A 17,638-nucleotide genomic window follows, 5' to 3' on the forward strand; every position below is an offset into this window, starting at 1 on the left:
GTAAGAAGGTACTTCGTTTTTTATATGAGAGATAGGGAATTATTTATATGAATTTTCTCGTGTTTGACATCACATTTGTTTATACATTCAATAATTATGTTTTAAGATTTCATAGGCCCAGCTAATTAAATCTCCCACAATGAAGATATATACTTTCAAGGCTTATGACTTCCACTGACTCATTTTTCTTGCTGTTCTGTATGTAGATACTATTGAACTTAACAAGAAATTTTAATTAGAATAAATGAATGCCTTTAAAAAACGCTGACTTTTTTTTTTTTTTGCTTGTCCTAGGGTTTGTTTGAATCCGGGACCTGGGCACTGTTACTGAGCTTCTTTTGCTGAAGGCTAGCATTCGCCCACTTAAGCCACAACTCCACTTCTAGCTTTTTCTGTAATTAACTGGAGATAAGACTCTTATGGACTTTCCAGCCCAGGTTGGCTTTGAACCATGATCCTCAGATCTCAGCTTCCTGAGTAGCTAGGATTACAGGTGTGAGCCAATGGCACCTGGCTTTAGACATGTTTCACTCTTAATCTGGTAGATTCAATATCTCACTCATTGATTTGACAAGTATTTATTGAATGAATATGCTAAGCATATTTTAAGAATACAGCCTTGAAGAAATAAAACAAGGGATCTGGCTATTAGAGATTGCAATGTGTATTTGTAGGATAGAGTCAACAAACAATAACAAGTCATAAATGTGTGCTTATAAAAAAGACAAAGCAGGGGCTGGGAATACGGCCTAGTGGTGGAGTGCTTGTCTCCCATACATGAAGCCCTGGGTTCGATTCCCCAGCACCACATATACAGAAAAAGCCCTAAGTGGTGCTGTGGCTCAGTGGCAGAGTGCTAGCCTTGAGCAAAAACGAAGCCAGGGACAGTGCTCAGGCCCTGAGTTCAAGCCCCCAGACTGGCAAAAAAAAAAAAAAAAAGACAAAGCAGCAGTTAAAGGGTGAGGATAGATTCAAGTGTAATTTACAGTCAAGTGTTGACAATAACTTGACCTAATGTAAAGGAAGGAAGAGGTGTCAGATAGAAAGCAAGTGTGAGGGCATGTTCCATGTGCCTGAGGGGGTAACTGACCAAAGCAGACGGGGACTACAGGGTGAGCGGGGACTACAGGGTGAGCGTGACTAGAGGAAATGAGTAAGAGGGATAGACGATGGATGGACAGACAGATGGAGCACTGAGGTCTGTATCACCTTGTTAGGATTGCCTAAGGAAGGACCACAAACGTCCTCAGGTCACAGCAATGTCTTGTCATGGCTCTGAAGGCTGGTAGGTCATAACAGGGGGTTGGGGGCAGGGGTCTTGGGGAAGCACAGGCCATCTCTGACACTCAGCTTGTATTGTGGGACCTGGGCCTCTCTCCCAGTAGGCATATCTGTCTCCAGGTTCCCCCTGCTCTACTCCAACTGCGCCTTTCGCACGGACATCACCTTGGTGACACCTGAAGCCGCATCCCGAGGGGCGGGGTTGTGAGGACATCACTTAACCATTGCTGGGACACACTAAGATCCCAATGACTGGGGCAGGAAAATGGCGTGAGCTTCCTGAGCTTCGTGGCTACGCAGTGTCACGTGATGACCAGCAGGCAAATCTTGAATGTGGTGCAAAACTGGATTTAGAATACATTTGAAAGCTATGACAAGCTTGATTCACAAGTAAGTCAAGGGGTTGTTTTTTTTTCAGGCAGATTGAGTTCTGGGTATGAGTAAAATGTTATTACTTAGTGAGATGAGAAGACGAAAGGAAGGAGCGGGTGTTGAGAAATAAAAAATCCAGGCCATGTCCTTTGAACTCACTAGACTTTAAGACTTGGACGCTGAGACGAAGTGATGGCAAACTTCTGCTGAGCTATGACATTTGAAAGATTCCTACTTATGCTGTGTGTTCTTTTTGTACAGTGCTATCCTTTCGTAGCGGTTAGAAGTGATCTGGAATGTAGTGCACATACCAACTCTCTGGTAGAGGAACTTTTGTGTCTTCTAATTTCTCTCCCAATTTAACTTTCTTAAAGGTGTCTTTTATAAAGAAGAATTTAATGAGATCCACTTGCTACTGCTTCTCTGAGTAGTCATGAATTTCAAGTTGTTACTTTTAACTAATAGATGCCACAAAGATACTCTCCTGGGTGGCCTACAAAATAAGTTAGATTTCACACATTAGTGCTGAACTGTGCATGGTGGTAGGCAGGTCAATGTGCATGTTTTATTGACCATAGAGAGAAACGCAACCCTACAACTCATTCAACTCCTTTCCTCCACAGCGACTTTAAAATACCCACTTTACCAAACAGCAAGTCGTGGAGGGGAACACTTGGGAGTGTGAAGTGGTGGTGAAACAAAGTTTCACCAATTTTACAAGAATCTTTGAGTTTCAGTCTCAGTATATATAGTTACCTAAATTCATGAGTAGCTTTCTTCCTAATCAGCTACTCAGTGCAAGCCCTTCAAAGGAGCAAAAGAAAATATACACAGTGAAAAGGTGACAATTATGTTTTTAGTTAATTTATTTTACAAAAAGGTTGACAACTGGTGCCATATGGCAGGGCATCATGAGTTCAACAAGTTAGTTGGAACACACTTTCAAAAACCTTTTATACATTATTAGTCTAAAGTAGAAAATTATTTTTTGCTCACTCTTACGCTCACATTCAGAAAAATAATTATATATATGTAAAAATAAAATGACAACTCTAATCTCTCCAATTAATTGGTTAGTCAACATCATACACTGGTCTATTTGAGCAATTTCTACACAATAATAGCTTAAGCAACTTTTCTCCCTGTCCTATCTCCCCATGTTCCAAGAAGCAAGGCTACAACGCAGGCAAGCGACTTTATGCGTAACGAAAGTCAGAAAAGCACCCCAACCCAAACACAAAGAACATCATTGGAGGCATAACTCACGGAACAGAACGTAGAGCAGATTGTTTTACTCTTCAGACCCCTCCCCAGCCTCTCAACACGGGGCGCGTTAGTGCTGTTTCTAAACTAGATACTGAGAAGCACTGTGTACGGGGAAGAAAGGAAAACTCCAGCTCTCACAATCACTTGGGTGCAGGGTACGACGTTGGTGTGTACAGCAGGGCACGGCAGGCTCTAACGGGGGTACAAAGCCCTTGACATCACTCACCTTCTCTGAGACAGCCTTCCATGCTGGCGGAGCACCAGAGGCGGAAGCAAGGAGCTACAGTTCCAAACTTCAGAAATGAGCACGAGGACGCTGTTGCCGCTGAGGGAGGAGAGGGACCTGCAACTCCCTGAAGGATGCTAGGGTCGGCCTACCCTCCTATGATTGGCTCATTACTGAGCTAGAAGGATACCAGTAACCTTCTACGAGTCTGCTTTTATCTTGAGATAATTTATCTATAACTGGAAACAGTGCTGAAAGTTCTAATATCAAAGCAGAGGAAAAGCACACCAGGGAACAGATTCTAAGACACGTTTTGTGAGCAATCTTGAGAAGGTAGACCAAATGAACCCCAAAAAGAAACAAGTGAAAAGCAATATTTTAATACGAAAATAAAATGACTCACAAACCACCTACACCTTTTGTTTCCCAGTAAACACATCTTGAAGTGCAAAGGGCAGAGGAGGATCAGTAGAGCGCTGTGGGAAGCCTCCCTCTATCCAGAGGAGGCTGGCTGTCTTTTATTTACTGATCTGCATGGAGCTTCACTGTTTTTTCCTACTGAAGTCCACTTTACAAGTGATGACAGACAAGTGACGAGATAAAGGAGGCAGACTAACATCAGCAGTGACATACTGCAGAATGATCCATTCTGATCTATGACTCTTTTCTCATGTGGCTTACCACCTGGGAACCTGATGCTTACCTTCTCACACAATCTTGCCTGACACTTTGGAGAGGAAACTGTATGTTACATTAACAGAGTGCTCACCTCCAGCTTCCACTTGAGACTAGGAGGGAATTCTCTGTGACTGCGTATTTATTTTCATTAACTTAAAAGTTAGCAATTGGGTAGAACCAAACATCAAGAATGGTATTTAATTATTAAATACTTAAAAAACACAATGGGAACACACACATCCAAAAATGACCTCTAACCGCCTAGCACTTAAGACACCAGAGTTTCAGTTCAGTCCTGATTAACATGACATTGAAAACAAACCAAAAGCAGCCCACACGATCAAAATCCTATACATAAGAACTTCAGTGTTAGGACCATAAATTACATACTTCAAAAATGATTAAACACTTTGAATGTTCAATAAAATCTTCACAATGAACTTAACTTCTAAGGAATAACCACCCAAATAAAAAACCCAATCAAAACTCTAAAAACGGATGAAATGAAGGTGTCAAAATGCAGAAAGGTAATGTATGATAAACATTCCAAACTATTACTACGGAATACCAGTATCTCAACATTGGTTGGGCCAGAATTCCTGCGTGATTTCATTCAGGAGGACAGATGGCACTGCTTCCTGGGGAGGCAGCGCTGAGCACACAGTGGGAGCTGGTCCGCCTCCCCCTCCCGGGAGGAGACTTCCTGTCTCGCCTGCCCATGTCACTAAGTGACAGAGACAGGCCGCAGCACTCCACAGCACGTGTGTGACGGAAACTCGTCTATGGATGGATGCATAAAAACACACGTGCGTATTTTGGACCATAAGCCACAATAAAACTTAAATATATTAAACAAAATTTATATATTACTTTTCAATAGTTTTTTTTTAAATCAAAAGTAATTTTAGAAGAAACACCAATACACACAATAAAAATGAAACAAAATAAAGACCCTAAGCTACTAAGACTAAAGCAAAGTAGAATGGAGAGAGCCCATTCCCTTCTGACCGACGTGTGCACAAGCCGCGCCCGGCAGGGCAGGGGCTGAGGCCTGCGCTGGTGGACCACCCGGGAGGGCCCTGGCTTTCTGCACAGGTCAGTCGCCAAATCTTTCTTCCCTATTCTACAGATCCATATAAAAATTGTATAATAACACAATTGAGTATAAAGTTATAAAGCAACATTTCCTCTCCTTTAACTAGGTTAAACAACATCACTATGCTATATAAAACCACGTTAACCTCACAACTGTATTAATTTGATACATGGAAAAAGTTACTACTTTTCCTTAAAGTGTCTAAATTTTAAATAGTTAATTTTGTCTATATAAATCTTATACAAAATATGAGAATGGATAGAAGGGGGGAGGTATGACTTCTTTATCCAACATGTATTTTCTATCTGATTGACCAACTTAAATACTCTGCCCAGTGTTACCTTTGCTGCAGAATATTCAGATAGAGTAACATGCAAGTAGAACTGATTTGTGTAATAACATCCACAAGGTGAACTCTGATGGAGTGATCTGATTTTTAGATAAACCACTTATCTCTTTGCTACAAATGGCTCTCCATTTGTGGAAGGACTACTTTAACCCATGCAATTGATATTAGCAAAATACAAATACCATGTTCTTTCCTGTAAAGACCATGATTAAATCTCTAAATTTAATAAATAGACTCAAATAATTTTCACAGCTGCACAGTCTCAATCTTTCTTCTTTTCTAAGACATTCTTGGGCTCTTGCATGGCGGGCAGTAGCGATTCTCCACCACTTGGCTCCTGTTGCTCTTTGCTCTCTTCTACCTGTGCCTGGCTTTCCGTCTCACTCTTGGACACTTCGTATCTCTCTTCTATGTAGCCTCCATCAGTGTCGGCTGTGTAGATTCCATAGCACATGATACTGATGACACCCAGTGGCAGACCGAAGAGAAAGCAGCCCATAAGTGGTGAGCTCTTGAATATGGACTGTGGAGAGGTAGTTAAAACTTGGTTTCCATAAGGTATAATTGTGATACAAAAAACACAGTTCATATAAAACCATTACAGATTTCATGCGGCTATTAAGCTATCTTTAGTCCCAATGAATAGCAATAGCTACCAGATTCACATTTAAGAAATAAAAATTTTATATCCAAGGATGCAAGTGTGTATGTGTGCTCATGTGCACTTATTAAACCAGTTATGAGCAACAGAAAAAGAGATCAAATAGCACAATTGCTTTCTAAAGGTATTCTTTTCACATTATAGAAGACTCTTTAAGATGGTTACTGTGCGGTCACTAACTTTAGAGGTATTTAGTGATCAACAGGAAATATGCTCACAAAGAAGTCTGGTTTCCCCTCTTCTCATGGCATTCGTAGAAAAGCCTTAATTACTTCCTAATTACCATCACATTATGTACTTATCTACTCTCGTCTCAGAAAAGTAAAATTTTGTTACTGAACATGTTTCTTAGTTGCAACCTGTAGTATTCCAAAGAGTATCCAGTACGTTTTAGATCTAGCTTCTGCACGAGAGGAAACGTGCTGTTTGTCTGAGCTTGGCTTACCTCACTAGGTTCCTCTATGCAAACTATATTTTCATAACTGCTTTGGCTCATAGTAAAAATGTCATGTAGTAAATAAGTAAGCATAAGTAGCCCATGCCAGGTAACTGGAACTAACTTCAGGTCCCCAACAATTTGCAAGAATGTCTTTGCTATTAAGCTAACTGAGAGCTGAATCTGGGAAAGTCAGAATCATTTCTAAGGATTTCTAAGGATACAGTTCTAAGCAAGAAGGCCCAAGTTCAGAGCCTGAAGAGGAGTTACTGTCACAGCAGAGAGGGAAAGGAGACGCCAAGGAAAACTTGCTGTGACGGGCATGGGAAATGCATCCACAGACCCCATCACCAACAGGCCATCAGCGAGGCTGGCGGGAGCGCCACCCAGGAAGACGACTAGCAGAGACAGCCAGGTGGAGGGAGTGGAGACAGCAGAGGGAATATATTTATTACAGGTAGTTCTAGATAAAGGGCCAAAGTACAATCAAGCAAATTAGTTCCTTATGGTTATCTTTTAATCCTTATGCTATACTTACAAGTATAAATATTAGATGAGCCAATGGTTGAAAATATTGATGAAAAGAACTTGACCCATTCATACCTTAAGGTCTGCTTTTTAAATAATCAGAAAAACAGGGGAAGAAAGAAGCAGAGCAGAGGAGAGAAAGCATTGAACACACCAGTAAATGAACCTCACTACTTAGCAACTGAGAAAGGTACAGAATTAAGAGATGTTCAAGTTTTTAAATCAAAAATTTGTCTTTGATTGACTGCAAAAGAATAATACCCTAAGACAATTTATTTTCCTCAAAAAGAGTGACTAACCGTTGGAAGACAGGCTAAAAATTTCCTATTATTTATGTTTTCATCCAATTACCTTTACAGGGTAGGTTGAGAAGATAGAAATGCATAAGTCCTATCATCAGCTTAGTTAAGTCTGAATTTTAGTCACTCACTAATCATACAAGGAGAAATATCTATCTGCTGAATATTTAATATAAATATTGAGTGGTTAAAATCTTGCAAATAAAAGAAATATACTGACCTAATCCTTTGACGTTGTAGGTTTTACCTACCACTGCAAGATATAAAGAACCCACACTTCTTAAGTTACCAATGACACTACAAAGCTAGAACTCACCACAATAGTAGATTTGGCATCAAACATTATTCTTTTTACTCTCTGAAAAATGCTATCACCTCCTTGGGCCTTTAATTGAATAAGAAAAGGATATATTAAAACTTCATTTTTTTTTCTGTTACATAACGACAGATCAAAACATTAATGACTCACAGAGAATATTACATCAATAACCCCCAACGCCACGTGTGAAGTGCTCTCTGATGTTTCCTGCCCTATGCTGGGACCTTCTGCCTTCTTGAGTCCACAGACGCTGTCCCCCCTGAAGAATCCATTCTCTGCTGCTCAAGACCCACTCAGCTCATCTGAGCCCTCCCCCACCCCGCCCCGGGGCTGGCCAGGCACAGGTGCCCGGGTGTGGGATCTGGCCTGGACTGCTACCCCACACCTGCTGACGGAGAGTTCTGCCATGTGGAGGGAGGGCCTTCTGAAGATGCAGCCCCACAAGGAATTCTCCTGATCAGCCAATCGAATCCCTGCATGAAGCATCCCCAAGTCTGGTTCACTCCTCAAATGACTACGCTGTGGGACTGACAGGCTTCTGTCCTCCCACATTTTAAATCCGGTTTCACTAAGTTACTCTTAGGAAAGTTTTCACTTCAAGATATCAAGCAATGAAATACAAAATTCCCTCTATGGACTAAGAATGCTTTTCAAACTTGATTTCAACCCAGGGTAGATATGACAGTGAATCTTTCAAATACAGTTTGTGTACATTAAAACAAGGTCTCAAAATAGTCCCGAGGACTGGTATTTTCTCTTTTTATTTCAGTTTGGATGTGGCAAATGTGCTTTATGACCTGTGACCTGAGGAGATATTTCTTCTTTTGCCAGTCCTGGGGCTCAGACTCAGGGCCTCAGCGCTGTCCCTGGCTTTTTTTTTTTTTTTTTTCTGAAGGCTAGCACTCTACCACTTGAGCCACAGCACCACTTCTGGCTGTTTTCTGTATATGTGGTGCTGGGGAATTGAACCCAGGGCTTCATGTGTAAGAGGCAAGCACTCTTGCCACTAGGCCATATTCCCAGCCCTATGTGAATTTTGTTTGTTTGTTTGTTTTGCCAGTCCTTGGGCTTGGACTCAGGGCCTGAGCACTGTCCCTGGCTTCTTCTTGCTCAAAGCTAGCACTCTACCACTTGAGCCACAGCACCACTTCTGGCCTTTTCTATATATGTGGTGCTGAGGAATCAAACCCAGGCTTCATGGATATCAGGCAAGCACTCTTGCACTAGGCCATATTCTCAGCCCAATGTGAATTCTTAATGTGGATTGCAACCCAGTTTGGAAAACACTGTGGTGGGTGAGACTTAGCAAATAATAAATAAATAAATAAATAAAAACAAAGTTAAAACTACCTGTTTACTTATTTCTGAGAAATATTCTATAGGATTATGTTCAGCATTCTCTGGGACTCTGGTTCTCAATATATTTTAAGAAATAGTGGTCAGTTTTTCTTTAAAACAAAACAAAACAAAACAAAAAACAAACAGTCTAACTTAATCTGATTGTTCTTTTGACTCATTAATGTATTAAATTCGAGGGAAGTTCACCTTAACCATTATTCCACAACATGAATGCGACGAGAGAACCTTCTGGGTCCAGGAGAACGGGACTGCGTGTGCTTGAGAGAAGCAGAGCACGGAAGCCATTCCCTGTCACACGGCACCCCTGGCTTCCTCCCTTCCGCACCCAGAACACTTACTTCTACTGTGCCATCCAGGATGTTATTAATGAACTGGACCATGTCTTCGGCATCCTTGATTTGTCTATCTAGCAAAAAGTATTGTTGGTTTGAAGTATTCAGCACAACTACAGTTGGAACTGTTAACTCACTGAAAATATAAAAACAGAATCACATAACACAGAATAACAAACATTCTGGCACTTAGTTATATTTCAGCATATCTACTTGCTGAAGAGCTCAATTAAATGGCTTCCCCTTCTTTGTCTACAATTTTGGATTCATTTTTATACAAAAAGTCTAATTATACAATAATAGAGTTAAATAATCACAAATAAATGTTAGAGTAATTGGATGATGTCCAAAGCACTGATTTTTGAGCAATATTATGTAACCAGTCCCATCACAGATGTACGCAGGAGACATAGACAAGGGCATTGCCTCCAGGGAGGTATCATGCTGCTTGTGTTTACATTGTGCAATTCCTCCTAAAAGCTGGAGGTTAGAAAGTACATTAGTTTCTTTCATGTAACATTTTTTTCATTTATGAATAAGAGAGCTAGGCACCTATCTTGCTACAAAAATTACATGACATAGTTCAAGTAAGACATCTGGAATAGTATTTTGTGTATTATGTATGTTCAATGAATACTGCTACAAGTCCTCTACTACAAATTCTGTGTTCCCACTGCCACACTATATAGACATGCTACTTAGCAACAGATGATTAAATATACAAGTGTTGTGTTTTTTTTTTGGGGGGGGGGCTTTTCAAGTATATATAGAACATTTGTTAAGAGAGATCTGGGGGGCAACAGTGTCCTGGGACATAAACCTCCTAGCTAAGGTTGGAACATGAAATGTCCCTGACAGGTGACTGTGTAGAAGGCTTAGTCCCAGTTTATGGGGTTATTGGAAGTTGGGAGAAATGTTCAAGTCAGTAAGGTCCAACTATAGAACTTAGAAACTCATTAGCACTTTACTTACTCCATCAGCAAGGTATTTATATAGTCATTTCCATCCATATGGCCAAACTGAAAATCTCTTAACAGACAATAACGAAGAAGAGAGGGAGAAGAGAGAGAACAATATTTCTTTTAAAAACAGAAATACTATACATTAAACTTTACAGCCTAGTAAGTACATAACTTTGTGGTACTGTACATTTTGCTTGCTTTTGAGATACAAAACATAGGAGTAGTATTGATGGTTTCTAAGTCACTTACTTCTAAACTTTAAATGCAGGGAAGTAAAGGTTTTTCTAAGTAAAGTATATTTAAGAAAAACCACCCAAGACTACTCAAGATGCCACTTACTGTGGACCATGAAAACCACACACAGACAGAAGGTTTGGATTAAGGAAATAATATCTATCTATCTATCTATCTTTCTATCTATCTATAGTACTATGTATAGTACTATCTTTTTCATGGCAGCAACAAACAATTATTTGGAATATAGCAGAGGTATTTCTCATTTCAGTCATGGAAATTCTTGTTAAAATGATCTTTCTCTGTCTTCTCACTGTTCATTTAATCTCAAATTTGTAAAACTCTGTGCATGTTTTCTCTTCACAAAGATCGCCTCAAATTCCATCAAGAAACAAGTATGGCAACCATTTATACAAAAAAGAATGCACTTTCCCCGAACTCCTATGACATGACATCAATGGCTTCCAAGACCTAGACAGCTCAGGTGCGATGAATCAGCATCAGACTCACCTTTCAGAGTGTGAAATACAAAGGGAACACCTCTCATCCAGAAGATTTAGGAACAGAACGCTTTTTAGATTTTTAAACAATTAAGAGGCATACATGCATTTATGGAATGAGACATACTGGGAAAGGAACCCAAGGGGAAGCACGAAGGAAAGAGCACCCAACAGGTGAGTGGGACGGAATTGGGTCTGCTGCCCCTGCTCCCGGGGGTCAGGCGTGGAGTCCTCCACTCAGCCTGGCAGCTCGGTGCTCAAAGCTCCAAGTCGGAGAGCATTCCAAATTCCACATTTTTAGAGTAGCTCCATAAATATTAGTTTTGTTTTACTATATTACAAAACACAAGTAAGCAAAGCTAAAGGAATCTCTAGAATGGAAGTCCATACACGTACCTATGGAAATTGTCTCTATAATCTCTAGCCACTTCTTGAATAATTGACTTCAATCTGTGGAGAAAAAGACACACACAAAAATTTCAACTCCTCACTTGAAACACATATTGGAGATTATTAAAAGATAATATCTGCTGCATTATCTAAGTGGCTGTAGAAAAGGGAATTTCCCATACTAAGTTCATCTACAGCCTGAGTTAGATGACATCTAATGCTTAAATGAATCTCAAGCAAACTCTACCTGGTATGTTCAAGGGAGGTATTTTTCTCATCAATAACTGCAATTGCCACAAGCTTTCCTGAAACAAAGAGTGACACATCTTTCATTTCTTAATATTGAGAATGATATAACCCTCACAATACAAACTTTTCAATGGCCATTTCTGTTTTGATAAGGAATTAGCAAAAAATGTCTCTAGAACTTCACTCTAATTATTTTGTTATACTTAATTAAATCACACATTATGGTAAAATTTGTATTTGTAGACTCAGTAAATTAACAATGATAAATTTCTAACGCCTTCTAAAATGTAAATAACAGATAATCTGTGACAATGTATAGACTCCAATTGTGGTTCTTTATTAATGTCACCCCAAAGCTAAGGAGTTTGTCAAAGGCTAAAACCCTGAGAAGTATACTAGGACCTGCTGGACACCAGGTTCTCTGACACCAGGAAATCACTGATTGCCAATACAACCCAACAGAATGGAAGGGAGTTCTATTTCCTCACTTCAAAATGGAACATAATCTCACACATGCTAACACCCGCCAGAAAGGCAGCCGTCACAGTAACTGCAACAGTGGCCTTGAGATCAGAAGGCTGGCTGCTAGAGGCTATGTTCGGGAACAGGCATCATGACCTATGACCTAGCTGTGTGACTTTACCTCAGGAAGCCGCGATTTATTTTAAGACACTAATATCTATTGCACAGTTACTGGAAGAGCTAAGTCAGAACACACGCACAATCCTCCTCCATCTTTATCAGGCCCAGAACAGGTACCAAAACATACGATTAAATCAACACGCTTTCATCATAACCTGTCACTGAAAGTTTTCCCTAATCTAATCCTGTTTATTTGATCTACACATTCCACACGATATCCACATCTATTTTTTTAAGCTAATGAGGAAAACACTAACTCAAAACACTGAATCTTTTCTTGAAATACTTTAATATTCAATACCTGTTTTTTGTTTGTTGATGTAATGCTTTTTTTTCAGTGGGCACTAGGATTGGAACTCTAGCTCTCACTCAGCTTTGTCACTCCTGTCTGGCATTCTTCTACTTGGTCCATGGCTCCATTTCTGGCTTTTGCTAATTAACTGGAGATGAAGCATCACCAGTAGCTAGGATTGTAGGTGTGAGGCACCAGTACCCAACAGTACTTGTCTTTTTATGATTTGTAACTTTTTTAAAGACTTTTAATTCCATGGATCACAACCACCCCATGGGCCGGACAGGTTCACAGACAGCAAGTTTCTCACACAGAAATTAAAAATTCCTGAGGGCTACACAAAGAATGTGGCAGACCCCGGGCAAGCTAGCTACAAAGACATCACGATGAGCTAATGCAGACACAACTCTGCACGGGCAAAGTGGACGCTGGCAGGGGAGAGGATATTCCTATCACATACAGCTCCAGTTAAAACAAGGGCAAGTTCTGAGGGAAGGGCATCTGAGTAACTGACAGCGTCAAAGCATCAGCGAAGATTTTTCTAAGGAAGTAAGACTTGGCCTGAGTTAAGACACATGTGAAATGACTACAGTATTTCCAGGCACAGAAAACATTCTAAGAAAGAGCATATAAAGTGCCTTTGTGCAAGTGATAGTTACCTTAGGCATCTGGAAGGACAATCTGGTTACGAGGGGAGGGGAGCGTGAGTACTGAAGTGAGGTGGGGGAGGTTTCAGCACAGTCAGGGCATGTGGTGATGCAACCACAAACCGCTCAGTCATTCCCACAGGTCAGTCACTGCCGGCCGGGAGGCCACTGAGGTGCCCAGACACACGAGGGATAATGAGCGGGCACATTCTACACGGGGGCTATCAGCAACTCATCAGACACAGCACTCTAAATGCAGCTCAGGTGCCAGAGCAGATGCCTGTTGGAACTACACAATAGCATGTGGGAACCTTTCTAATTTGTATGAGCAGAATGAAAAGCAGGACACCACAGGACCACAGGACCACAGGACAGAGTCCATTGCCTGTTACTTCCTATACAGAAAGCTCCTTCTCTTATTTGTCCTGCTTATCATAAGAACTCTGGCAACATAGGCAGAACTTCTCAGTTGTGATTTGCAATACTCACAAAACACTTCCTCCTAAAACTTAGCTTCTTAGTTATTTTGTAGTTTGTATCAATACCATACCTTCTTAGAGCTTCTATTATATATTCACACTTATATTTGCTTTGACTGTCATTTTTAATCTTTACTATAAAAAAACTAGTTCATTCTTCTCCCCTTTGCAAGTAAAAATAGGCAGTATAAAGTTATGTAAGCTTTATTTCAAAGACCATTTACAAGCCCTCCTGCGTGGTGCTGGTGGCTCACACCTATAATCTGCGATCTGAGAATTGTGGTATGAAGACAGTTCAAGCCGACAAATCCTGGAGAAACTTTTTTCTCCAATTATCCAGCAAAGAAAACAGAAGTGGAAGTGTGGCTTAAGTGGAAAGAAGCAGAGGCATGGCTCAAGTGGAAAAGCAACAGCTACGAGTGAAAAGACCCAGCGAGAGCATGAAATCAAGCACAGTGCTGACAAAATATTTAAGCAAAATGAAGAAAAAAAAAGCAGCCTGTTGCCCCTAGCTTCTTGGCAGCCTACCTTTTCCTACTCCCTGACCATCCAGTGTCTTTGACTTCAATGCTGATGGCAAGTCTTCTTTCTACTCTCTAAGCAATCTACAGGGTATATTCATGGGGAATACCAGTCTAATGAGCCAGAACTAACACTCAGGTCTACCCTGACTAGGAAAGAGAGCACTAGATCCATTTCTACAGAACCCTATGTAAGTGGTGAGTCACGTGCTTGCTACCTGTGTCTCCCAGTTCATACAGGAGGAAGCCATCCACAGTGACGTAGTTCTGAAACCGCTCCCTGCTTATCCATGAGGACAGATCGCCATCTTCATATTCTTAAAGAGACAGGATAAAATAACACAATGTGACAATGACAGTGTTTACAAGAATATGCAATTTCTTTGGAGGACAATGATAGTGTCAATGAGATGCTGTCCGACTCCATAAATCTTAATTATTCTATAGCAAGGTATTAATTTCAGTTTCTACTTTATTTAAACACAACAAAGATATGAAATTGCTTAGTTTTCATGACTCTCAAAACAAATAAAACTTGTTTTACTAAAATGCATCAAAATGCTCTATAGGACATTCTTCTGTCCACTTTAATTTTTAAGTATTTCAAAGTTTACTCTCAAACAGTACTAGTTTTTCATTAGAACTTAATGCTAGAGAACTTAATGAGAAAAATAAGCACACTCTAGAATGCTGCACCTCTGTGGCCTTCCACATAGTACTCGGGCCGCAGCCAGTCACTCCCTAGTGGGAATAACAACTGCACTTTGTATTTGCTGTGCGGTAATTTACAGTGCTACAGAGCCGGCCCTGAGGGGGCTGCACTGACCGCGAGGGGCTGCATGGGGTCCAGTCGCCGTCCTTCTCCACCATTCCCCACATTTCCCAATGCTTTTGCTGCTCTGCCCTGTCTGGAAATCATGTGAGCAGGGAGTTGAAAGCAGGAAGGACCTAGTGTACCCTACGTCTACAAAGAGTACGCGGTACGTGCTGCGGAGGTGTAACAAAGCACGGGATCGTGAAATGCCTCTGGGATTTACTTTAAAATAATCCAAAAAATGGTGAATATGATGATCTAGGTAACTGGCAGAACTTGGCGACAGTATGTAGGGCTTTGTTATATCACTGTTTATGATGCTTCATATGAAAAAGTACTTAAAAGAGAGTAATGCTTTCAAAGAAGTAGTTTATCTGACATGGAGGGAGAGATGTAGTTAGGAAACATTTCTGGGTGTGTGTGCAGGGGACCAATGCTGTTCTAGTTCTTCATCCTTATGTGAGTAAAATGTTAGCTATCTTCTTAAGATAATTTCTGAACACACAGAAATAGCATCAGGTTTCTCAAAAGGCCAAGTCATTTGACAAACCCACTGAAAACAAATGGCAGTAAAAGCGTATTAAATTGAAAACTTGCCTCTGAAGGATTAAGAAAAAAATTCACATTGATCATTCAGCTACCAGGGACTATAAGTACTATGGCATTTACGAAATCTTTTAGCAGCACTTCCTATAATGGATACAACACTCTACACTTCCTGAGTAAAATCTTTGAAACTCACCATCATAAACAAAGTATGTTTTATCTTTGAAAACAAGCACAGCCGGCATCTCTTTTAGTGTCACATACTGCAAAACATGAGAAATTCAAACAAGTTTTATCAAGTGTTAATTAGCAGCTATGATATGATTTTAAAAGTACAGAAAGATACCAGAAACACACACACAAACACACACACACATACACAGCAAAAGAAAATTAGTTAAAAAAATATACCACCACCAAAAATAACGGTAATTAAAAAAAAAAAAGCAGAATTCAAAGCTCATCAAAAGGTTGGATCTAAATGTTTACATACCACATACATACTTTGGCCCAGTGTTCTATTTGTCATGGGAGACCATGGATTAGTCTTAAAGCTGGTGACAGCTAAGGTCTAAGCAGCAGCACCGGCGTCAATCAGTGCTTGCCCACCACCCACCAGCTTGTGTGATGTGGCGCCAAACACTTTACTGAGAGTAGGGGCTTTACACCAAGAGCAGGGTCTGCTGCCCCCCACCCCCACCCATAAAGATCCACCCTAGACTGCCCACCTCACACAGTGTTGTGAATTGCATTACAGAACAAGCAGGAGCACAGTGTAAACAGTCAACTGATTTTAACATCAGCTTGCAATAATCATTCATAAGGTTACTAGGAAAACATTTGTTTCTATCCATCAAGTACTTTTGAAGAGTGAAATTATAGTACAGAATTGGGGATACGTTATCACATGAACATGGCAAAAACAAAAGTAACTATGAATAAGGGGAAGCAGAAGGCAGGCCTACCTCAGTGCAGAGAAGACAGGAATGATTTAGTTACATTACTAATCAAAAATGATGTAGACTGTGAAAAGAACTACTTCAGGGCAGTAGTGGTAAGTACTTGTTAGGCTCAGTGATCAAGGACGGGCCATTATCTGCTTTTGAGAACGAATCCACAGAGATACTTGGGAAGGATTTTTCACATTCAGTATCTCCTCCTTTCAAAGAAACCCAAGTAGCACTTTCTAGAAGAGCACTAAACTAATCTCAAGACTTGCGGTTGTCATCTAGTGCCACATACTCCTGGTCTCCCCTTCTCTCTGTGTTCCTGTAAACTCACCATCTTATCTATGTACTGTTCTCCAGGCATCTCTAAGTATTCTCCAGTTTAAAACTCTTTCAGTTCATTCTCACGTCTGCTCGCTGTACCTACTCAAGTTTTCATAAAACTTAGGTTAAAGCTAGAAAAATTCTGAATGACAGACACTAATATTCCAACTACAGAGACCATAAAATTACAAACTGTCTTTTCTTGAGAATTCCTAGAGTAGTAAAATTCTCTATATTATTTTGAAACTACCATTTTTCCCAATCAACTTTTTACAATTACATATTTAATACCTAAGAAAGAGAAGGGATAAATACTGACACTTTGAAGATTGACTTTAAAATGCTTAAGGAAATTAGCTGGAATGGCTAATAATAAAGTGAGCTCATGCAGTAGATATTATTTATGCACTGTCCTCCAACACATGGCATCTGGGGGCCTTGACTAATGCATCATATTATTATATTCGGTCTTGGGTGGTGCCAGCACCAAGAAATACTTGAAGCTTTGCCAGGACTAAGCAGTTTACTCAACTTTTTCAGTTACTAGGGATGGAACCCAAGTCCTTGCATGTGCTATGCCAGATCTCTACTACCTGAGACATGTGACTAATCATGTACTGCATATTTTTTTGAGACAGGGTCTTGTAAACCTGCACACACACCACACATAACTACTGATACAGTCCTTTATACTATTCAGCTGTTTATGTGAAGCTTGTCTTTATAGATATCTTGAAACAGGTCACACTGAGTCAAGTCAAGTAACTGAAAGCTCTAGATCACCTCCGTCCTAACCTGTTCTACAATACTCCCCCCACCAAAGTCACAATACCACAATCCCTGCAGGTGTTCTGCACAAAAACCACGTCATCCTCACAGCAACATTTCC

At 40.4% G+C, this 17,638-nt stretch overlaps 1 protein-coding gene across 4 annotated transcripts in view; it reads right to left on the reverse strand.

Annotated features, from left to right (window-relative positions):
- Positions 1-2,501: 2,501 nt before the first annotated feature.
- The window catches only part of Tmx3 (thioredoxin related transmembrane protein 3), a 30,507-nt gene continuing 15,370 nt past the window's right edge, over positions 2,502-17,638 (reverse strand). For all 4 annotated transcript variants that reach the window (XM_048363170.1, XM_048363168.1, XM_048363171.1 and 1 more), the window contains 8 exons: positions 15,675-15,741; positions 14,337-14,435; positions 11,536-11,593; positions 11,295-11,348; positions 10,175-10,231; positions 9,209-9,338; positions 7,509-7,577; positions 2,502-5,791 (listed from right to left, as the gene is read on the reverse strand). In XM_048363170.1, the coding sequence (XP_048219127.1) occupies positions 5,531-5,791; positions 7,509-7,577; positions 9,209-9,338; positions 10,175-10,231; positions 11,295-11,348; positions 11,536-11,593; positions 14,337-14,435; positions 15,675-15,741 (795 nt within the window). In that variant the 3' untranslated portion in view covers positions 2,502-5,530. The remainder of the gene's footprint in view (positions 5,792-7,508; positions 7,578-9,208; positions 9,339-10,174; positions 10,232-11,294; positions 11,349-11,535; positions 11,594-14,336; positions 14,436-15,674; positions 15,742-17,638) is intronic.

This window comes from Perognathus longimembris, chromosome 15, assembly GCF_023159225.1.
Source record: "Perognathus longimembris pacificus isolate PPM17 chromosome 15, ASM2315922v1, whole genome shotgun sequence".
Taxonomy (NCBI): domain Eukaryota; kingdom Metazoa; phylum Chordata; class Mammalia; order Rodentia; family Heteromyidae; genus Perognathus; species Perognathus longimembris.